The 24,221-nt window shown below is 41.4% G+C and overlaps 1 protein-coding gene across 2 annotated transcripts; it reads left to right on the top strand.

Moving 5' to 3' along the window:
- The first annotated feature begins 69 nt into the window (after positions 1–69).
- crtac1b (cartilage acidic protein 1b) lies at positions 70–19,663 on the top strand. 2 transcript variants are annotated; one of them, XM_085296864.1, is made up of 15 exons: positions 70–154; positions 1,965–2,155; positions 3,484–3,680; positions 4,048–4,184; positions 6,562–6,718; positions 8,362–8,496; positions 9,169–9,311; positions 11,885–12,021; positions 13,447–13,529; positions 13,813–13,913; positions 14,006–14,174; positions 15,773–15,918; positions 16,143–16,185; positions 16,294–16,437; positions 16,708–19,663. In XM_085296864.1, the coding sequence occupies exons 1-15, from the start codon at positions 119–121 to the stop codon at positions 16,833–16,835; spliced, it is 1,947 nt and encodes a 648-aa protein (XP_085152990.1). In that variant the 5' UTR covers positions 70–118; the 3' UTR covers positions 16,836–19,663. The 2 variants fall into 2 exon arrangements, with proteins under 2 accessions (XP_085152990.1, XP_085152991.1); XM_085296865.1 differs by lacking the exon at positions 16,294–16,437.
- Positions 19,664–24,221: the final 4,558 nt, after the last annotated feature.

The raw sequence follows: 24,221 nt of genomic DNA, 5'->3' as shown, positions 1-24,221 counted from the left end.
AAAGCATTTCTCTGCTCTGAAACGACTATTCGTTTCCTGGGCCGTTTCATTGTCTTTGAATGGTTTACAGGAGATTACTTTGCTTGATGTTCCCTTGTTTGGGCGGTGACCTCGGCAGATGTTATATCATCGAACCCAGATGAGGGCAAAAATGGTTTGTGGATATGTGCTTGCAGAAAAGTCCAACTTTGCTTGACAGCTGAAGAAGGATGTCTTGGTTCTTACTGCAGTGAATCTGTGGCGAAGAGACTTCATGTCCTTGGCTGGATAATATAGTACCTCATGATTTTATCAAACTGAAAAGTCTCCAGTGATTTCATGCACTCATCTGTCCTATCACCAATCCTCTTTCATGTCGCTATTACTTTGTGTGGGTGACTTATAAGGGATACCAAAGTTTTTTTTTCCTTTTGTCTTTTTCAGGCTGGTGTTCAACTGAAATATGAATATAACCCTGTATGCATGGCTATTAAAGTTAACCTGTCCACCTTTCTAGTATAGAAGCTGCATCATTTACACGTTGTTATCTTGTCCTCTAATTGGCTGATTTGCAGTTCATTTAAAAAGATCTAAAGAGACTGTGTGCTGTTCCATAACACTTAGTTTTTTGACTTTCCACGTTTCCGTTTCCTTTTCTTTTTAATTTATAGCCCACTCCCCCTATCTAATATGGAGTTTATTAGCAAGTCTGTAAAGTCCCTTTCTCTAGTGTGGAACTGGCCAGCTCATTTGTCATCACATCCTGCTCTAATGGGGAGAAACTGCCTCATCTTGAGCTCCCAGTGTTGTTAATTAACCCTTCTTGCTAACAGGCACAGTCCACATTACTACCGGCTCTTCTGCCGGCGTTATCGCTGCGCTGCCTGCCCAGGGAGTTAGCGTTGGCCCCGGCCATATTTCTGCAGGTGTCAGCAGAGGTGCTTCCTCTCCTGCTTTTTGTGCTTTTGAGAGTATTACTCAAGCAGCACTGTGGTTTTATCTTAAATTGAATTGTTGAGGGAGATGTTAAAGAGCCATACATCACCTGGACACTCAGCAGAAAGGGAGAATCTGCAGCAGTATAGATGGGAGCGTCTCAGCGGCATTACAGATGGAATGACGGAGGACATGTTCATAAATCCACAGGCAGAGAAAATCAAGTTGTCAGCCTTTAGAATGCCACTTAAATGTGTGCACGTGTGTGTCTGTGTGTGTGTGATGTTTTGCTGGGCTGTTGCTGATGAGCTTCTTATTTCAGCGTTAAGAAGGTGACCCTTCTCTTTGCCAATTCCTCTTTGCTTCTTTTCAGCCTGAGCGTCAGAAACTCCACCTCACCTTTACCTGCCTGCAATTCACAACTCGAATTGGATCAATGTTCACCTTTTATCTGCTTACCACTTAAAGGACAATAATACATCACTGAGTGCTTTTATCCAAACAGAAAAAAAATCTTTTCCATTTTAGTGTTGGTCCTTGTCTCTAAGGAAACAACACCTCAGGTCTGTTATAACAGGTCGTATTGGTTTCCTCTGTACTCACTTGGCCTCTGGCTAATGCCTTCGCTCCATGTATGGATTTTCTGTCTTGTAATTCCTCAGCCTGTCTGCATGTGATGGGTTGTTCAGATCTAACCCTGCAGAATGCCGCTGATTGCAGTGGTATATCCTCATCTTTATGTCTGAGTATAGCAGGAAGCTTTGCCAGCAATGTTTGCCTTATGATGGATTTGGAGAACTAGCAAAAAAAAAGTGGGGGGATGTGTTGCAGTTGCAGATGAATGACTCATATTTTTTTATGGGATTCTCATTACACATCAACTAGCAGGTCACGTGTGCAGTAGTTCAGGTGAATAGCGTTGTGGATTGGATGAATGGTAATTTTGCTGTTCAGACTGTATATGTCTGTACAACGTCCGTTGGCGTTATTCAGCACTTGAATTCTTTAAAACAAAAGTCATGTTGCAAATAGTGTGTTTCGCCCTTCAGGTAAGGATGTTGTTGTGGCTGGTTTTGTTCCTGCCCGCCCTCTCGGTGGCTCAGAGGTCAGAGCCCGTGTTCTCAGCTATAACCAAGACCGTCCTTCCTCCAGACTACGACAACAACCCCACCCAGCTCAACTATGGCGTGGCTGTCACTGATGTGGACGGGGATGGAGACCTGGAGATATTTGTAGCTGGGTGAGGAGCGTGCAGAGAAAGCTGGACTTACCATCACCATAAAAACCCCCTAAATCCCTTAAGTTTCCCTCCCACTAGTCTAACTCTTAAGCTTAAATAAAAACACAACTTCCAAAAGATAAAGGTTAAAGACAAAGGCAAAAAAAGCTAAAAGATAAGAGATGCTAAGGCCACCCTGGGGCTCAGTCAACTGATGAAAAATGGATATGATCGAAAAGAGTGCCAGTGATGGGAACAGCTTTACAAGACTGCCTCAATCCAGCAATGACTGAGCATGAATACATTTCCCAGTGCTTAACAGGAAATAGATGAACCAAAAATGACCCTGCTTAATAGATGTAATTTAGGTAAAACATCCTATTCAGCAGGTATCCTGGACGGGAGCTCATCCCAAAACCTCATAGAGGATGTAATTTAATTTACAATTAAAAGAATCTTCAGATGAATTACTTTTATATACATTACACTGACAGTGCCGACCTTCTCTAATATACTTTGGTGACAACCAAGAAAGCTTTTGTAGTGTATATCCAAACATTTTAGACTATATTTTTTAAGTATTTAGGCAAATTTAGATTTTGATTTCAAACTGAATGTTAGCAAAATGCACTGTCAAGAGTAAGTTTACAACATTTCTTGCAAACTGGCATAAAAAACATCAGAGGCTTGGATTCTAAATCAAAACCATGAGTAGAGATTACACTGTTGAAAAAAAATGTGTGCAATCAAAATTATCCATTGTTCTGTTTTACACCTCTCACTGATTTGCTCCCCACTGCAATGGCACCTGAGGCTTATGGGTAAACAAAATTCATGAGCTCCAATGTGACAAGCATAAGATCTCAGTGAAACGTCTCCATAATATAAACCTAAAGGGCTTCTGTGTCCGGTAAACTAAGGACTACATGACTGACTCGTCCTGGACTTACATGCCATAAAATCCAAATTATGAAAATACATGAGTGACGTTATTACGCAATAAACAGAATTCGTTTGCATGTAACAGATATTTTTAAGAGGCAAAAAATAGACATTAAGGTCAAAATGATTTGCTATAAGTAAAAATAAATAAATAAAATGTGAATCTAAAAATTTTGCTTGCCAATCAATCTCTCTGATCAAATCTGCAACTACAGAATAGAAGAGAGATGCAGGAGTCCAGCTGTCATCAAAGTCTTTATAAAGTTAAACTTCAAACTAAACCAGCAAGCAAATGTTGCTTTCAGCATGTTCAGCCAGCACTTGCTAAAGCTCATAAACTGTAAAACAAGAATGTCATACTGTCAGTCATGTGCATTATAACAGCATGCTATTTTTGCCCGTGACAGCTACAACGGCCCGAACCTGGTGCTAAAGTACGACAAACAGAGGAAAAGGCTTGTCAACATCGCTGTTGACAACCGTAGCTCCCCGTTCTATGCCCTGAGAGACCGTCAAGGCAACGCCATCGGAGTGACAGCTTGTGACATCGATGGAGATGGACGGGAAGAGATTTATGTCCTCAACACCAATAACGCCTTCTCTGGTACAGTGCGAGCTGATACACTTTTGGAAAACTACAAAGGCACACATAGGGCTTTCTTTCTTTTTTTTCCTTTTACACAGAGACAAAGGAGGAGAATCGGTATGCAGATATTAAGCTTATCTCAGCTGAGTCTTCAGCAGATAACAGATAAGCTTTGCGCCGCTATTAATCTGTGAGAAACCCAGAGATCAGACTGCCAAAACTGCAACACCTCACGTCTGTCATTTTTCTTAAACTCCTTTATCACTTTGCTCACTTCCAGCCACAGGAGCCTGTTTTCACTCACCCACAGTTTTTGCATTACACAATGCCTCTTTTCTCCACGCAGTCTTTGTCTTTCCTGAACCTTTTCTCTCTCTGCATCAAGGTCGGGCAACATACTCTGACAAGCTGTTTAAGTTCCGTAATGGGCGCTTTGAAGATCTGCTGAGCGATGATATTAACGAACACAGAGACGTAGCCAACCCTATGGCTGGGCGCTCAGTGGCCTGTGTGGACAGAAAGGTACTTCTCATACAAACACACACACACACATCAAGTGCACTATATGCAGATCTGCACCGTACGCACACTCCCTAGAGTGTCTTCTCCGTACATGCACGGGTGCTTCTGTTTGTTTACCAGTGATAACTCATGCCCTGCCTACGCCGCCCTTCTCAGCATGTGCTATGACAGTTCATTTGGGGGGAATGGTGTGCCATTTTCTCTCTTCTGTCCATCGCACCAGTGTAATTACAGAAGCCAGGGCTCGTTTGTTTTATAGAACATCGTACGAGGGGAGGAGTGATGACTGCACACTACTGCTTTCTGCCCGTAGCATTTTTTTCCCCTCTTTCACTCAGTCCCTTCTCCATTGTTTCCACTTTTATTTTTTAGTCCCTTTTCTCTCACTGACTGACACGCTCACCCTCTTTCTTTGTCTCTTATCTCACACCCACGCATGCAATTCTCACTTCCAATCAGGGACGGGCTAAAGAAGGTAATAACGGGAAGAGGAAAGTAAAGACTACAATAGATTTTTTTAACCACTGTCCCATCACACTGAGCACTGATAAGTTGTGCTGCTGCCAAACCGATTGGAAAGATATCTGCTTTTAAATGGCACGATTCTTTTGGAAGGAGCCAAAACCCCGATGTGTGCTTTTGCATGTCAGTTCCAGCTGACCAGCAGAGAGAGAACATGTTTTCCTGTTGCTGAACAGGTTTTATTAGAACATATTAAAAGAAACAGCTGCAGAACATTGCACAGGCCAAAAGCAAAGCATGCTTTATATTCAGCTGGGTAGCTAATGCTTTCGATGTTGTTTACTCATAAATAAAGTGTTATCTTTAAGAGAAAAAGATCGATTTACCACCCGACCGTTTCGTCCCTACCCGGTCTCCTTGAAAGTGACATCCCATCATCATTCTAACACAAACTGATGAAGGTGACATATTGAAGGGCCTCACATTGAACTGATAGATTGGTTCACTAAAACTTTAAACTGGCAGGCATGAAAAAATAAACGACTTTTAAAAGCCAGAATAATTAAAAAATTGTTCAAATGAAGCTCAGTGAAAAAGTACAAGATGTAGTTCTTGACAATAAAAGAATAAAAATGCTGCAGTAGCGGCAAGTTAGCTTATTCATACTTCTTGATTGATGTAAAGGGTGTGCAGTCCTTGGACCAACATGCACTGCAGGCATGTATAGCGCGCTATTCACAATGCCAATCCCAGTGACAGAAATTAGCCTTGGGTGAAGACTTATTGAAAAACCGTTGACTTTTAAGTTGGTTAAGTAACTTCCAGTTGCCTTTAGCTCTTTCATTGTAATTCATTTTCATGTTTGGCAGCTTCGGAGCGTGCTTGCGTGTCCGGCATGCGGTGTGTGCGCGACGCACTGCTCCCACAGCATGTGACACTAAATGACATTTATATCAACCAGACTCATTTACCTTCCTTGCATTGTAAAGATACAATATGGTGTAACAGAAATAGTGAAATTGCGTGTGTGCATTTGTTTGCATATGTGCATGTGTTTCTGTTGATTGAAATATGTTAGGCCTGGTGGGAAAGCTCATTGGAATCGAGTGTGTAGTCTATTAGTGTGGTTCCGTCTGTGATTTTGTGTCTGCAGGGACTCTGACTGATAATGGAGTGTGAAATTAATCTCCAAAGGGAGGCAGAGCAAGGAGTAGGGAGAAAGGGCTAAGAATAAGGGGTACGGGGTAAGAAATGGGGGTAGGTGGAGCTGAAGATGACGAGAGGTTTGACTGGGAAAGTAAACAATATTAATAAGCATAGTAACTCCAGAATATTAATAATAAAAAAAGATGATCTAGACAGTGTTACAAATAACCTGTTTAATCCTATTTTTGTTTGATGAATACTCCAACGTGAGGGTCTGAAAGAGGTTGCATATTTCAAAACATTTGCTTTTTCAGTTGGCTTTAAGGAACTTTATAGTATTTCAGACATTTTTAAGCTGACTACAATTTTTCTGTCCTGTCCTGCAGTCTAGAGGTAGAACATAGATTTATATATTGAGCTTAGAGCCTCCACTTCCACTCAAAAGAGTAAAAGAAAATTGTGTTGATGATGCAATTGAAGAACTAATGAAATAAGAGAAAATGCAGCCAATCCTTAATATGGTCAAAGGAAAAGTAAATGTTTTTATATATGACATGAGCACCGTAGAGTCTGTTTTACTGACTACAGACATCTTAAAAAGCTCTTCAGGAAACACAGAAATGCAGAAATATAAAACATGTTTGTTTTTTTTAATTTACAGTTGCTTATAATTTCATGCGTAGCTATGAGTGCATTTGCATTTGCAGCATATTCTTGATTTATATTAATAAAAATATGAATACACGTAAATCTTTATTTTTCTGCACAGGGTACAGGTCGTTATGCTATCTACATAGCAAACTACGCCAGTGGCAACGTGGGCCCTCATGCGCTCATAGAAATGGATGAGGCAGCGAGTGACCTTTCGCAGGGCGTCGTTGCCCTCTCCAATGTGGCAGAGCGGGCTGGAGTCAACAAATTCATTGGTGGGTATGAAGCACTGACTGGGGGTATTTGATATAGACGATTGCTTTAAGATCACCCAGCACTACTGGCCCTCTAGTTTGATTTATACAGACATTTGCAGAAGGGGCATGTGCTTGTTGTACTCACAGAGGTTGAAATATAGGACTTCGCGACACACAGGGAAGCAGACGAGGGGCGAGTCAGAGGGGGTTAGAGAAGTGCCAGGCGAGAAAGAGAAAAAGGGCTTGAGAGAAAGAAGAAGAAAGAGGATGTAAAGGCTCTTTTGGCGCTGTCAGCTATTTACTCCAGCCAAAGTCACAGGGAATCAAAGGCAAAGGGCGGCAAACACATATATCAAACCTATTCTAACCATGAAATTCAGCTGTTAATCTTGGCATCTAAATCAAATTAAATAGTTTCCGTTTTAGTAAGACAGTAATTGAGAAAATTCATGGATGGCATTAATTATATTTTAGCATTAATTGTTTGGATTAAAGGGTTTTCACATACTGGCAGAATAATCATTACAGGAACATAAAACATTGTATTTGGCAAATCAACTCCCTGTTTTCATTAAAAATGTTGCTTAGAACTGTTTTTGGAAACAAAATGAATATTTCACTGAAATGATGTTGAAATGTGTCACTACAGCCCGCGTCATCACGTGGATCAATTTAGGTCTGTGATATATAGAAGAACAGAACAGTAAATGCAAAAAATGTTACCATGATTAATTTCTTCATAATAGAGACTGTCATGATGAAAAAAAATGCTGCCCCTGTGATAATTTATTATAATCACTGAAAAGTCCTTGTTCTGGTGAGTTTTGGAAATACGAGGTGACTTTGTATGTGAGCGCCCCGGCATGAATCTTCATCATCTATGGATTTTTTTTTCACGTGCAGGATATCATCTGATCCACCAGGGGGGAAGATGAGCTTGCTCACATTTGCTGTGAATGATGTACGATAGATGGCTTTGTCATCAAACTGCCGTTAATCAGAGGAGAGGGACAGTCGGTGAAGTTGTATATCTAATGGTTACATATCTCCAGAGAGACATTAGTGGTTTATGGCCGTAGGGGTTGAGTGGTATTTGTCTGGGTTGATGGAGCGGGCCAGTAAATCAGCAGCGAGTCATGACTTGCAGCAGTGACTTTGCATACTGGAAGGACAATCAAAGCCCTTTCAACTCCATAATTAAACTCTGCTGGTCTGAGATGAAGCACTACATTTTACAGAATGTCACTGGAGAATCCTGGGGTGATGCTAAAAGTGTACCTTCAAGTGTAACAGTTACAAAAATCACTACATAAGGAGAAAATTACTGTTTGCTTTTGGTTAATGCAAAAGATTCTTTGTGTTTTTGCATTTCTTGTTGTGCTTAGGTGTGTTTACCTGTGTTTGTGTGTATGTAACCCATCAGAGTCAGTGTCTGTGTCAGCAGAAAGAGCTGCCCTACTCAGAGGAAATGACCTGGAAAGACAGTAATAATCTCTTCCCTTTCACTTTTGTTAAGGCGGTGATCTCTCTCCCTCTGCTCTCTCTGTTGTTCCTCATATCCTGCTTCATTTTTTTCCTCCCAAATGTTGTGCTAGCCCTCTTCTGAGCTGCCTAATTCTCCCACCGCTGTGTGTCTTGTTCCCTTGTCTTTCTCTGTGCAGGAGGAAGAGGTGTCGTGGTGGGGCCCATTGTCAGTCAGACTCTGTCTGATGTGTTTTGCGACAATGAGTACGGTCCAAACTTCTTGTTCAGGAACAATGGCGATGGAACTTTCACGGATGTGGCACAGCAGGCTGGTGAGATGATCACGTGCAGTTTACCAGATCATAGCCTGGGAGATCAGTTATTTCTTCACACATCAATCATCCTGTGAAAAACAATAAACGCGAGAGGCATTGTTGTATAGAATAAATATCAGTCGTGCATGATTCCTAAAATATTTCAACCTAATTAATATAAAAATCTAAGTTTGTTAAACCATATATTTTAATATTGTGGCTTTTAACGATTAATTAGCTGTCAACTGCAATGAAACCTCACAGAATGAGAAAGCAATAAATTAAGTTTATTAAAAAAATAAATAAATCAAGATGATTTAAATGCACTATAGTAATAATAACTGGTGAGGCCTCCTTTTCTGTAATGACTCATTGTGATAAAGTATGTGTTTGATCGCTGCAGGTGAAGCGCAAAGCCATCAGCTTATCAGAGAAGCTGTTTTTTTTACCGTCATCTCATGATGACAAGAAAGTGATTGCCATGAATTCAGTGATTGATTTTAAACATTAGAAATGTAGCACTTCATCGTTTTTATGTCACCAGTTTGTTGTTTAATAAATCAGACACTGAAGTGCTGTATTGTACCCAATGACACAGTTCCAGCAGCAGCACTGGTCAGGGTTACCTGGTTTTGAAAATATTGATGGCAGATGATGGAAACAGATTGGGAACATCTCGAATCTTTTTAGGTGTAGAAGACCCCATGCAGCACGGCAGAGGGGTGGCTCTTGCAGACTTCAACCGTGACGGTAAGACGGACATCGTCTACGGGAACTGGAACGGACCTCATCGGTTGTACATGCAGCTCAGTAACCGCAAGCAAAAGTTTAAGGTGGGCCCGGATTTGATGCTATCAGCTCAGTTAGCATCAAACCGACACGACTGCCAGATACCTTATAAAGACCTACTTCAAATGATCACATATGATAAATGGAAGCATGGGCATTCTCACATTTCCACACATTCCACTCCACATGTGATCTGCTGAGGAAAGTGTGCTCAAAAGTTGCAGTGCTTGTGATTTCACTGCAATAACCGATTGAATAATATGATTTTACTTAGTGAAGGACCCAAAAAGCCCATTCAGATTGTCACTGTCAACTCTAGAGAGTTTCAGAGAGAGGTTGTTGTTCTTCTGTCTAATGAACAAGGAGCACAAATAAAACAAATCAGACCTGTTATCACTGTGAATCAAAGGACTATCAATCCAAATGGTTGGCGAGTGAATTAACACTACTCAGTGGCTGCCCACTTTGCGTTTGAGTGGTATTTAAAGACGCAAGGTTAGTGATTTACTCAATCAATGACTCTACAGACAGCGTGTGCAAGGCAGCCAGCAGCACGCATCTGTTTGGGTACTAAGTTTTAGAGTGGCGAAGTCAGAGACAGGCCCTGCTGCATAAATCTGTAGAGGATTCGGGCTCGGTGATCTATCTGCCACCACCTGCACTCGCATCTTTTACCTAGGAGATAAATGTCACCCAAGACATCTTTATAGGGGTCGAGTAAGGGGTTAATGTGTGATGCTTTGCCCAGAGATAGTTCCATCAGCATGACACACACACACACACACACACACACACTGAGACACTCAAACCCTGTTACGCCTATACGTGCAAAAACACAAAAGACAAATTGAATTAGCCTGACAATGTTTTTTTTTTTTTTTGAACCAAGATTGTTAAATCACAACCCCAAAACATATTTAAGACGCCCTTCGCCCACACAAGCTGACACTCCTACTAGCCGTGTTGACCTTTGGCATGCATAATGAAGCTGTTGTATCACTTCAGTAAACCACCAATAAATTGGGCTGAACCAGCAGCTTGCCTGGGCAGTGGAAAGTGCCGATTAGGCCCGTTTGTGCTTTAATTAAAATCTGTTGCAGAGGGTTTCCTTGGAATAGGTTTAACATACACTTGTGCTCACACATACACATAATGAATATATATTTAAAAAGAAGAAAGGTTTTAGTAGAAGTTCTCTTGGAGTTCTTTTGCATTCAGTAATCTGAAATAAAAATTGGTCAGTGTAAGGAAATTTAGTCATTTTACTATTTATTTCTAATTAACTCCATGCAGATTATATCTTTAGAAGCCCTGTATTAGTTCTGGGGAGAGCCCTTTTTGTTCCTGAAGGCACTTTTATTCATGCGCCTACTGTCTTCGGCACTTATTACGGAGCTGTCCCTGCTGTCCTCACTCTTGGCCTCAGCTGGCCATCCCCTCTCCTTCACCTGAGAAGCAGAAGGTCACTGTGGGCGGCCCCCACCCCTGCAGCTTTATGAGCCTTATAATTAAAACAGGGAGTAAATACTGGGGGGAGTGAAGGGCTGCTCTATAACTCTTTCCCGACTTATCACTGTGTCACTGAAGCGGGGAGATATCTGTTACTTTCTCATGCAAAAACTCTTCTGCTGCAGACTTTTTTCGGAGGTGGGGCACGAGGGCTGCTGTCGACTTGCCCCATGCCAGAGGATGTAAAAAGAGCCCAGACACAAGCACTGGACGCTGATTGACATGTTTTTATTTTGAAGGAGGTTGAACCTTGAGGTTATGAAACGGTCTTTCGAGCGAGTGCATCAGGTCACATAACATTGAACAAAATGGACTAAGGAACCACGAGATGTAATCACAGCAGGTTCATGTAAAAACAAGTTCATGTAAAATTACACATCCTTCCAATGTTTTTACCTCGAAAACCTCTTCTGCTTATACAAAGTTACTCTGGTGTTCTCATATCTAGACAGTTGAAGGAAAGGAAAACCCTTTAACCCTGATTAGTCAGTGGAATTGAGCAACTTTTTTGAATCCACTACTAGGCCAGGGCCTGTCTTTGTGGAGTTTGCATGTACCCTGGCTTCCTTCCAAAGTCAAAAGAAATGCAGTTAGTGGGGTTAGGTAACTGGTGATTCTAAATTACCCATAAATATGTAAATGTGAGTGCAAATGGTTGTCTCTCTCTATGTGCTAGCCCTGTGGTTGACTGGCGACCTGTCCACCAGGGTGTACTTTGCCTCAACACTCTTGCATGGGTTGGACTCAACTGCAGTAAATAAGTTGATTTATTATTAATTAATAAAATTGGTCCAACTCAAGTACATTAAGTCTGAATAACAGAATTTTGAGAACAGAACTGAGATCAGCTGCTACAGGCTATATAATATATTATTTGTAAAAATTAGAATGTTATAACTATAAATACGGAAAAAGCTATATAAATCCTGATAATTCTGGTACCCTGGGCAGTTTATCTAGTAAGTTTCATCCAGATTCATCCAAATAGTTAAAATGCAGTATCCAGCATCCAGTTTCATCCAAATAATTGAAAGGCATTTAACTTATGCATGCATTGTGCTTCTGTAAATGCATGCATGTGTTTCAGTGATGTTACCTTTTTCCCCAGGACATAGCATCCCAGAAGTTTTCCATGCCCTCCCCGGTTCGAACTGTTGTCGCTGCAGATTTTGACAATGACAACGAGTTGGAGGTGTTCTTCAATAACATCGCTTACAGAGGCCCCTCCGCCAACAGACTCTTTAGGTACTCGCACCAACACTGTCAGATTTTGTTCAAGTATGATAGTAAGTTTTTAACATCACTTTGATGAGAAGCTTAATCGAATACTCTTGTGTCTTGATTTAATATTCTAAAGCCGAGCATGGAAGCTGAGAAGAATTTAAAATTCCCAGCCAAGGATACTTATCTAGTCTGGCATCCCGCCTCCTCCTCCACACATGAATGAATCTTTCATTAAGACAGTTTTAGGTCTCTTTTTGGCTCGTGGTTTGGCTTCCTCTCTTGATAATATTAATGAACTCAGCTCTTAAAATGTAATATATGATACATATTAATTGTTAGGACTTAATAGTAGAATGAACCCATCTTCCTGAATAAAAATCTGATCTGGCATATTTATCTGAACAGGATGCAGAACTCATGATGAACGTTGCCAGGAGATGTTGGGTTAATTTATTCTGAATATCAATAATCAGTTTGAGCTCCACAGATTTCCTGGAGCTGAATATTCCTGCACACCAGGTCATCGAAGGAAAATTTGTCTTTCTGGGCATGGTCTGACAGGGGTCACAGCTCCATGGCCTGTGGCTCTGCCATTGTCTGCTCCGAAGATGAATCAGCTTTTTTCAAACTCTATTCTCTGGCACTGAAATAAAAACAAGCCCAAACTAATTAATTCAACACAACGAATCAATATTTAGCTTAGCTGAAGTGTTTAATAGTCAGGATCAGCAGATTAGTGTACCAAGATAGCTAATTATTTTAAGGAAAGCAGGTTCATGGTGGGTGATAATGTGCATATGTTTAACAAAGGATACAGGTTTGTAAACTCAATACATTTTCACCAATGTGCTTCACAGAGATATGACAAATTACGAATTGATAATAATTAATTCATACAAATCAGTAATTATGTAAGTTTGGAAATATCTAATTTTCTTCTTGTCTTCTGGTTGTTGTATTTGTGTTTGCTGAGATTTATGTGCATTATTTATGTTAGTTTCCTGTGTTATGTGTAGTAATATGCACTATATCTTCTGATTAGGAGACTGCAGGTCACTGTAAAGTTTTCCACTACAGTAATTGTCTATTCAAAATCTACTCATAATAGAATATTGTCAGTAGTCTGAGTGGTGCCTATTATATGTACTATGTACTAATTTATTGACAATATCACTACGGATATCAGCAATTGGAACAATTCGTTGTCTTTTTTATTAAATCAAGTATAAACTTATCATATTTTAATCTAATTGTGTAATTTATGCATTAAAGAGTTTCCAGTTTCCAGTTTAAAAACAACAAAACAAAACAGTGAATTGTAGCATAGTGACGAGTTTCAGAAAAGCCTTGTGTTATTTGGATCTTTCCTATACTGCAACCACATTTATAGCAGCTTAGAATTTTTGCAGTGATTTCAGGGTAATGTTTGTGGTACTACTTCAATAGGGTGAGCAGGAGAGAACATGGAGACCCCCAGATAGAAGAGCTGAATATCGGGGAGGCAGCAGAGCCTGAAGGACGAGGAACCGGTGAGCATGGCAGAAAAGATAGCTGTCATACAGCTCTATTAAAAATGATAAGCAGCACTACACCATATCTCCTCTGCTATTACAACATCAAACCTCTAGATGGCATTAGAGCTCCACTTAGAATCTGAGTTTCCTCATGCACTTTATTATAGGAAAAAATAGAATTGGTTCCACATTATTAGTTCAATGACTGTTGGATTATGTCCCTGCATGAGGATAATAAATGTTATGAGGAATGTATCCTCGAGTGTTTAGCCGCATCATTACTGTGATGAATCTCCAGGAGCGGTAGCCACAGACTTTGATGGGGATGGGCGCCTGGAACTGCTGGTGTCTCACGGTGAAAGTGCAGCACAGCCTCTCTCTGTCTACAAAGTCAACCAGGTGAGTGATTGTGAGACATGTGATACTCGATAAGTAGTGTGACATTAAGCCTTACTCCCTCTTTTTTTCCCCTTTTTCTGCCTTTTTCTTAGGGCAATGCAAACTCATGGCTGCGAGTGATTCCCCGGACAAAATTTGGCGCTTTTGCCAGGGGAGCTAAAGTGGTTGTATATACAAAAAAGAGTGGCCCACACACAAGAATAATTGATGGCGGCTCAGGGTACCTCTGTGAGATGGAGCCTGTTGCCCACTTTGGCCTCGGTAAGGAAATATCAGAAAATACACGCTTAACTTGTTTTATCTGATCCGCAGATGCAACATCTAATGTTAATTCACTCTGATATAAATTAATAAAAGCATTTCTTCATAGCTTGCTTCTCTTGTTCTCAAATTGGTTTCTGAGGTTTGAATGGGCGGTAAGACAGATAAACATTGCAGAGAGTAGCAGCAAGGAAGAAAACAAAAGCATGTGGAAAGCATTGTCTTAATACCTTCAGCCTGATTAGGCACCCACGGGAGCAAAAGTTCTCTGTGGGAGGGAGCTGATTGGGCAAAACATGAAGAGCGGAGGAGGACAGGTGCTGCAGATGGAAGCCAGCCATGGTTGTGAGGAACTAGCTCTATGTCTCTTTCTGACTGTCCTTCCCTAGGACAGTCAGCTGGTTACCATACAGGCCTGCTAGCCCACCCACCCACTACTCCTCCCTGGCTCTCCTCACTGAGCCTGTTCAATATCAGGATTGTCCAAGCTCACATCACCTTTGGTGGCCCTCATAATACACTCCAGCAGCAAACTATCCAGACAATTGTGGCTTTAGTAGAGACCTCCATTCTCCAGGTTGAAAAGTGTCAGTACTCTTAGACATGTGAGATCTGTTCCCCACAACAAAATGAGACGGTGTCACATGGGTGTAGAACAGGTGAAATATTCTTTGGCTCTCAGGCAGCACACCTGCTGAGTGGACTGTCTGTCTGGCAAGGTAACTCCAGATCTGTTTACATAAGAAATGCCACTTTAATTAAGGGCTACAGAGGGCCTCTGGAGAGGGGCTTTCTCTATGCCCAATGAAAACAGTTAATAGAGCGAAGAGGGGAGAGTGCTTGTACAACGTGAGCCAGTAAAAAAGAAAGGAAAGAGATAACCTCCAATATATAGAGGTTTCTCACGTTTCATCATGTGTACATTGCTCAAGAATTGTATCTTGTATTGGATGTGATACAACCAGTGGTTGGGAGGGAAAACCGTGTGATTGTAAATTGCTGTGGTTGTTACCTGGTTGCTGCAGGTGCCCATAATTTGCATGAAAGATGGGGATTTGTTTGCAGACATTTGCTAACTACTAGCTGTGCTGTAGTGAAACTTGGAAAAGTGCAATGCAGACTGGAAAATGGAGAACGTTCTCCTCCCAAGTAAAAGTGCCTCAGCTGACCTGTCAAAATGTGCAGCTTTTACTTTGAAGGTGAAAAGTCTCAGTTTCTGGTTTGTGTCACAGTTTGCACAGATTTACTACACCTTACTGGACAGTGTTTGCAGACAAGTTTGCATCTCCCATACAGACTATGGCCGACTAAGACAGGCTGCTAAGGGAGCAGTCTCTAGGCTTGTGTGACTGGGGCTTTAGCAACAACCTTAGGCAACCACCTGCCAACTGGTTGGAGAATACAAATGTTTCCTTTGTGGACTGATGTCTTGACCATACATTGTCACCAAGATTGTTATCCATCTAAAACGACAGACAAGTTACTGCCATGTGGTTAGTCATGTGTCTGACAAACCTCAACACTGTAAGGTTCAGTGATCAGTGGTCTTATATTTCTGTATGCACTGTAACTACCTCAGATTCTACTTCCCTGAATAGGCAAGGATGTGGCCACCAGTGTGGAGGTGTTCTGGCCAGATGGTCGTTCAGTAGCCCGGGCCCTCGAGCCGTCAGAGATCAACTCAGTGCAGGAGATCCACTATCCAAGAGATGAGGAGGAAGTTACTCCTACTGTGGAAATAGAGGTACACAAGTGCTTCATAGTGGGTTTCAGCATGTTTTTTATTCTCAATAAACTAAATACTCATTTTGTCCGAATAACAAAGCTGCTACAAACACAACACCAACTTCAAGAAACAATCGACATCAAGTTGTTTATTGTAAATTGTTGGGATAGTGCAACAGTTTTACGGATCTTTCACAGGAGAGTTCATTAAAAATAATATTTCTTACTAATTGTCTCTTACAGTGTGGTCACGGGTTTGCTTTGAATGAGAATGGCCGCTGCACGGGTAAGCTGAGGCACTTTATCCACCTTCAAACTCTGTGCTTGTCTCTTTGTTTAAAAATCCTCACACACGTCAAGTGTCTTTGCCTTCCTCACTTCTCCCTGCCCTCAGATCAAGATGAGTGTACCCAGTTCCCCTCTGTGTGTCCCTCTGACCGCCCTGTCTGCACCAATACCTATGGTAGCTATAAGTGCCGCGCCAAGAGAAGATGCAACCAGGGCTTTGAGCCCAACGACGATGGGTCAGCCTGTGTGGGTGAGTGGTCCTGGCAGAGTCAGGGTATCCGGATTACCAAGATCGTTAGAACAAAAGAAGCACTACCAGAGAACGAGATGCATTAAGTCTTAATTACAGTGGTTTGGAATAAAAGGCTTAGAGGTGCTTACATTCCTCCAACCGTGTCCTCTCTCTGCACCCCACTGTCTTGCATGACTGACCCTCATGTGAATGAGCTGTCTTCCAACTACAAAGACACACATGTTGGCTAACATTTCCCTGCCCTTTGTTTCTCTCTCTTCTCGGCAGCCCAGGTGGCTTACTTTGGGGGAACGCGGTCTTCTGGGGAGCGCAAGTGCTCGGGCCTTACTTTCCGGCTGCTCCCCGTCTCTCTGCTACCACTCATCTCTACCCATCTCTATTCTGGACTGCTGTAGCTGTGACTGTTTTCTCCCCTTCCTAACTCTTTCCACTACTAAAAGTGGGTGTACAGAAACTCTTAGAACAAACTTTTAACAAAAAAAGAGAAATTCCTCTTCACCTTCTCCTCTATGGATCTATGCTATCTTTACCCATCAGCTATTTACAGTCTCGCCTCCTGGTCATCTGCTGCTTTGTGTCACCTCTTGGCTCCCGGCCCCCTCTGGACTATAAAGAAACATACAGGGAGCATGCTCGCTGGGAGCTACAGGGTTCAGAACTAACTGTGCCACACCCGCAGAGTCCTCACGTCATCACCTGGCACTTATCTTAGTGGGACCTGAAACAAGGCCAAGTCAATAAGAGGAGCTTCGGCATAGAAACCGCTGCGCATACAGCAAACAGATCTACTGGCTCCACAGACCACATTCATTACAGACACGCTGAGCCCCATCTGTATATCCAAAATGCCTCTATGGTAATCCTTACAATGTCACTCTCATTCTTATTATGCGCTTACTGGGATGCCGAGGAACACCAGGCCTCCAAACTGTATGTTTTGAGTGTGTATTAATGTGTTTGCGTGGCTGTGTGAGCCTCAGTGTACTGGGTCCAAAGAGGCAGTCGCGTTGGGGAACATATGCCAGACCATCTGTCTCCGATGGTTGGTTACATTTTGTTACACATGAATTATACAACAGCACAGAGAAGAAGGCAAACACGTGTGTGTGTGTGTGTGTGTGTGCGTGCGTGCGTGCGTGCGTGCGTGCGTGCGTGCGTGCGTGCGTGCGTGCGTGCGTGCGTGCGTGCGTGCGTGCGAGCACAGGATGAGGCAGATTTTACATTTTTTGGAAAGTGTACTAAAACATATCACCGTAGGCATGTGCAAAGAACATGATGACAAAAGGAAAACACCTAAAACTGAACTGAACAGTGCACTTAATTTATGTTGGTGTTTCTCCTTCTGTTACACTGTGATTACAATCATGAACTCAACATGCAGTAAAAGCTGCTGTTCTTACATTTTAAAGTGTTCAAAATAAAGCAGCAGTCTTCAAGATTTCAGTCCTGACTGATTTGGGGACTCCTACAGGTCTTCTTTTGCAACCGGATATTTGTACGACATCACCGCCACAAGGAATCCATCATGCCAGTGCTCACAGCCACCGTCAGTTTGGAGCAGTTGGTATCGAGAAACTACTGAGACAAGCTTTGCGTGTTTTAGTTCTGACAGTAGATAGATGATTAATCCAAACAACTGCCGAGTATTTTTCGTAGCAACCACCTTCGAATGCATTTTAAGAGCAAAAATATTCAGTCACTGAATATTTTTATTCCTTTTACATTGGTTTTAGTGGTAGATAAAATCCTAGTTTGGGTTAAATTACACCCTGTCAAAAACAAGAACCGTGCCCTGCAGAGGCTTTGTGACAGAAAGCATTAAAGCAAACCTTCTACCTTTGATGTGGCAGCAGAAAATTCTCAGTTTGCTTTAAAGGTAGCTTTTTTTCTCCGCTAATGATGCCACAGGCACCTAGTTGGTAATAATAATAATCTTTGAGACTGCCGCTTTAAGTTTTAAGTGCACTAATGCATTCCTAATAGTTTTCCACATAATATAAAGCTTGACAAGTTGCAGTGGCATTCAGTAGTTTTGTTGCTCTTACAAGACCAAAATCCCCAATGTCTCTTATTACGTTCCAAGTCCCCTACTATGTTTGTGACATTGTGGCTCAAGCTCAAATATACAGTTTAGCTTTAAAAATTAATTTCTTAACATATCATTTCCTAAAACGGTGGTATGCTGGCATTTATACTGACTGTACAATGCAGATTTGGTTTGCAGTGGGAAGTGGCATTGACTTGTTTAAAAAAAAGTTCCTGTGTACATAAAATGAAGGCACATTGGTAAATGTGTAGCTCAGTTACAAAGGCATACGATCGAATTCTTTATTTTGGTGTTTTTAAAGGATTTGTTGACAATGACATTAAAAACAAATATCTGGAAAAAAGGAAGAAAGTGGCTATTTGATGAGTCGTGATTTGCACACAGTGAGGTTTCACATAGCCCCGCGTGAAACCTTCGCTACAGCGGACTAAAATACATAAAACATATGGAGCTCTTCATTTTTATTAAAAGCTACAGATCTTTTTGCCTTATTGCCATGTTTCTTGAAGCGTTTGGGAAACGAATAAATACTTTGGCCAAAAACAAAAAAGACGACCAAAAAGTGAAAGCATTTTCCTCCACTCCACGATGACAGCGCGTTGACTGACAGGTTTTTGCTTCCATATAATTCTGCAGGGGCACATCACTTGTTGCAACACAACCCTCAACTTATCCAGTGTTCGACCACAATCAGTGTCACAGCAGGGGATAATGTTCCTTATTAAATGTTGGCCAGTGCAATTCTCCAGAGAAGCGGATGTCTTTGTATGAGTCATGGATTCATCCCTACTCGCTTGCTGAGGCAAGTGTTATATATATTTTGGAAATTCTTAACCACAAACCTCACACATTCCACTGAAGCTCCAGCGCTACTCTCTGCCGCGTGATATCTGTCCTTGAGCCTCTTAATGGGCTGGACCCAAACTCCAGATGCCACCTGTGAATATCACACATTTCAGAGGTTTTGGGAGCTGAACTCAGTTCTCTCTTTTTTAATAAAAATAAGGAGGCATCGGAGCATGAAAAACTAATAAGCAAATGATGATGGATGTGTTAAAGCAATTAAAATGAATCACCACAGATCCCTGTTGGATCTATGCTGACATTGTCGTGACACCCTCCACGAAAGCCAAAGAACCTTCAGATTGAGTGCTCAGTGAGACAAAGTCCACTTAAACATTTTTATGTTTTCTCAAAAATTATGTCAGAGGTTCAATTGAAGTTCCTCTTGAGCTGTTATTGGACTGTAAGGAGAGAACGCAAAACTTTTTCTACTTTCTTGCACGCTGCTGGGTCTGACTTGAACAGAACAAGGACTTGTGTAAGCTCACAGTTTGCATAAATAATTGGATCTGAAAGTGTTCATTATATTTGCACACTTTCAAAGGACAGTGTGCAAATATATTTTTGTTAGTTTTTTAACCCTGTTTATCATATTTAAAGTACACAGTGCTCAAAACAATCTACTGTCAAAGACATCTAGTATATATATTTTCCTATAGCTGTGTTGAAGTTGGTTGCAAACTTTCAGCTGATTGGAAAGTTTGTAGAGAAAAGTTAGGATTCTGGTAAATAGAAATGGCAACTGCCGTTGACATGTACATGCTAAAATATGCTGTGTGCCGTATTTACTGTGTCTACTCGATCTACTCTAACATGCAGGGTGTCTTTGCATTCACAGCTCATTCTATGTATGGAAGGACTGGAAATAAATAAAAGCACACTATTCACTGTGATGAATTAGTTGCTCAACCACTGCAAATGTACCTGGAAGCAAAAACATTTTTTGGATAGAGTGGATGAACATGCACACGTGATATCATCAGATACATATAGAGCATAGTGTTTAGTGGGAAACTATGTAATTAGAAAAAAAATCACTTTGTGACTCTTAAAATTGCAAAATGTGTCTAAAGATTGTCTGTGAATAACATCCAAGAACCTGAGGGAGGAAGCTGTGTGTGATTGTGTGTGTGTGGTATCTGGCATGGTCAGTGCCATTGCGTTATTTACATCCCAGAGGCTCCAGCTGTTTTTCTCTCTGCAGGAATGAACTTGAGAGTAGAGATGTCCCTGTGCAAAATAAAACCGGGAACAAAATGCTCGCTTATGTGTGTTTCAGGGGAGTCCAGTGTGTGTGTGTTCATGTTCTCAGTCGGTTTGTGTGCAGGGATTTTGTCCACGTGGAAACATATTACAAAATGCCTTATTTTGCCGCAGTCTTGCCAATGCCGAAACGCCCTGCAAACAGTACATGCACAATGTTCACACACTAGGAAGCTTTCCCAGAAAATGACAGAAGATCAGATATGGAGTGATATGTTAAGAAAACATTTGTACTGCACCGAAATGAATAGAAAAAGAAAAAAAGAACGGAAGGTTGCAAACGGAAAAAGCTGCATAAATGTGGATTTTTCACTGTAGCGGTCATTTGTTTTTAGCTGCAGCCAGAGAATATGTATGCTTATTTTTTCGTATCCCTAGTGGAAACAACAGGCCGGCCTTCTCAGAGCTTCATGAGTATAATAATGCTGTGTGCAAACTCCTCAGGCCAGCACAAGCTTCATTCCATTAAGGGTGCACTCCAGTTCATTGCAGCCTGAGATCAAAATTAAAACTTTATCAACCCTGCTTGTAATTGCCCGAGCACATCTCAGGTCATTTCATTTAAACTTATCCGACTAATTTAACCAAGCCTGCACACTAAAATAAGTCAGTGACATTACAGATTAAGGCACTCGAACAGCCACTTGAGCATGAACGGCATCAGCAGCTGACTGTTAAGAGGTTGTAGGTTATTATAAAAGCCCGTTTGTGAACAAAATAGGTAATTTGCAAAGAAAGGGTTAGAAAAGGTTTTCTTACATAGTACAATAGTCATAAGTAATGGCTAAAAATCTGTTTTTCTAATCTTGTCTCTGCATTTTAATGATAATACACTCACAGGAGTTACTGCTGAAACCTTGGGGCCACATCACTATAGCAACATTAGATCAAAGCAAAACCTCTCTTCGGATAAATTGTGATAACCTTAAATCTCAGTGGGGCTGGAATAAAATATTTTTTCCCTCTTTCAGCGATCATTTGCAAGTAGTTGCAACAATCAATGAGCGTCCATCACCCTCCACCATTTAGTTCACAAGGCGGATCCACGGGTCATCTGTTGGGAGGCAACTTGTCTCCAAACAAACGTGGTCCAACTCCAACTAACTGCGGTCACTCTCAAACAGATTGGCAAAGGTTTTCAAATAATTACAATCTAGTTTATAAATGGAGACAAGCTATAAATAGACACATCGCTATCAGTCTGAGTAACTTGTATGTCATGCATGTCTTGCAAACTTGTTGAGCGTCTATGTCAATTTTTGGAAGAATTTCAGAACTTCTTTTCAAATTTATGACATTCTAGCTGGATTCTCAATGCAAGTAATTAATATAAATTTCTGCTTTATGTGAATTTCTGTGTAAATGTAGAGCAACAGATTTGCAGATATATCACAGTTAACACTGTGTTGTTACAAATTGCGTGTAAAAGCATAAGTAATTTAAGCAGGCTGACTCTGGCTGTGCTGCTGTCCTGATGCACCAAAGTCACTTTGAGGACAGCAACTGGTCCCCATCTTCGAAGTAACTATTTCAAAGGTAACAAGAAGGCAAGTTTTTTTTTCACACGGTCATAGTAATTTTGTTCTTGTTCTTGCATTTTCTGCAATCACTGTTTTCCCTAGTGTGACTGTAGCATAAGGTGATTGGTTTTTTTTTTTTTACCTCAAACTTCTCATACTGCTGAACATTAGAGTGTTTCTCCAGATCAGTTAAATGGCAATTCTTAGTAATTACTACTCATCAAAGGTCCAAACTAACAAAAATAATCGTCAGCACAGGCTAGAGATGGAGCACATCGGTCAGTCCTGGTGTACTGTGAGGAAACAAAACTTCTTCAGGCATTGCACCGTTTACTTACCTGTTTGTTTCTCCTAGCCTAATCATTTGTCTACTAAATGACCCCTGGAGGGCTTTGAACTCACAACACCGATCATGCGATTTCTCTGTGTATTTTCTCATCATTGCTTTTGGCCTTGAGTTTGCTGAAAACAGATGCAGTGTTTCACAGCTCTCCTTCTTTCAGCGATTATCTGTGTTTCAACTCTGCGCTCGGCGGGATCTCATCCCTGACTCATTTAAAAGCTATTAGGAGGGCAGGGACTGACACGGGAACATTTATTTTCCTTTAGCGGTAGATCTAAGAAGGAGTGCTCGTAATAAGCGCTGTCTCACAATTAAACAATGTGATCCTAAGTGACGTTTTTAACTGGAACCACACATTTCCACTCTCACATTGTGTTTTTATGTAGCATTCTGGGCTGTGCTTGGGGGAGGCCCAGCAGCAAACACAACACAAGAGCTGTCAGTCACACTGAGGTTAAATAAACCGAGCGGATATTGGTGCCAAAGCCAACAGGCGGGGCAGCAGTATGGTGAGGAAAAAAAAACAGAAAAATCGACTTTAAAGAGTACACAGCAAATCAAGTGTGGCCAAACACACAGAGACAAATCCTGCCATTTCCACTGTGTTTTACCTCTTTCCACTCTTCAAAGAGCTCCTGAAGGGCTGCGGTTTTCATACCGGAATCTCAAAACAAATGTTAAAAATCAGTTACAACATCCGGCGTTCAAACAATAAGCTGAGAGAGTCCCCGTGGATGGGACTGTGTGTACAAAATGTCTGAGTTTTGAAAGGAAGACTGGGCACTGGGTCTTTCTGTGCATTGCATCACAGAGTTTTCATTCAGAATAGCAAGTCACCGTGATCCTGAAATTTGGACAGATGCGGATAAATGTTTGGAAGGCCCCAGGGCGCCAGCCAACAGTTGGATGTTTGGGATGGACTGCCAGGGTTAATTTACCTAACTGAGTTCCTGTTGTTATGCCAGTTTTTGTGATTGAACTGAAATGAACGTGTATTTGTTTGTAATCCGGTCCCAAACCAATGTCAAGAGCAGAAAATAGGCGTGAATATCCTTTAATGTCACTACAGGCAGGACTTTTCTCTGAGGCCAAGACTCTCTCTCGAGGGGTTCCACATATAATGCATTACATGCATTACATGCAAGCACACAATTGTAAACTTCACTGTAACCGGTGCACTCCGTTTGCCAGGCACTGGTGCCAGTCAAAATATGCCTGAAACACAGGATATAGATTTTCTGTCATTTGCGGGAATAAACATTTTAACCAATCAATACCGGAAAGCGACTTTCCATTCTCCCCATCTGTGACTAAGACAGAAAAGAAATAGTGGAAAAGATTAAGCAGACCCCCTCCCCCCCTTTTTAGAAAAAGGAGAACAAGGAATGAGCAGGAGGGGGGTAGAAGGAATAAAACAGAAAGACAGCGTTGTGCAGCCGAAGAATAAAAAATGTTTAAACTTGGAAAGAGAAAAGAAACTTAGCTAAAACCTTCCAGCAAAAGTTTGATGAAAAAGGGGGATCTGTGCTGAAGGAAAGAGTTGCTTGCGCTTCGGTAGTGTGAGGCTGACCTTTGCCCGCAGGTGTTGAGATGTTTCTTCACTCCTCTGCTGTCTTTGAGAAAATATCAGTCCACTCTCGCCGCTCCTCCTTCTGTCTACACTCCTGAGATTTTAACTAAGCCTCAGTGTCAATCAGGATGTTATCGCTCATTTATGGCCTTATGAGCAGGCTATGATGGATCTACTGTACACCTCTTATACACA

Source organism: Mchenga conophoros, linkage group LG13, assembly GCF_057382185.1.
Source record: "Mchenga conophoros isolate Kocher_MC1m ecotype Shallow Benthic linkage group LG13, M_conophoros_male_GT1.1, whole genome shotgun sequence".
In the NCBI taxonomy this organism is placed as follows: domain Eukaryota; kingdom Metazoa; phylum Chordata; class Actinopteri; order Cichliformes; family Cichlidae; genus Mchenga; species Mchenga conophoros.
The sequence above is the reverse complement of the archived record's forward strand: the minus strand, read 5'-3'. Positions and strand labels throughout refer to the sequence as shown.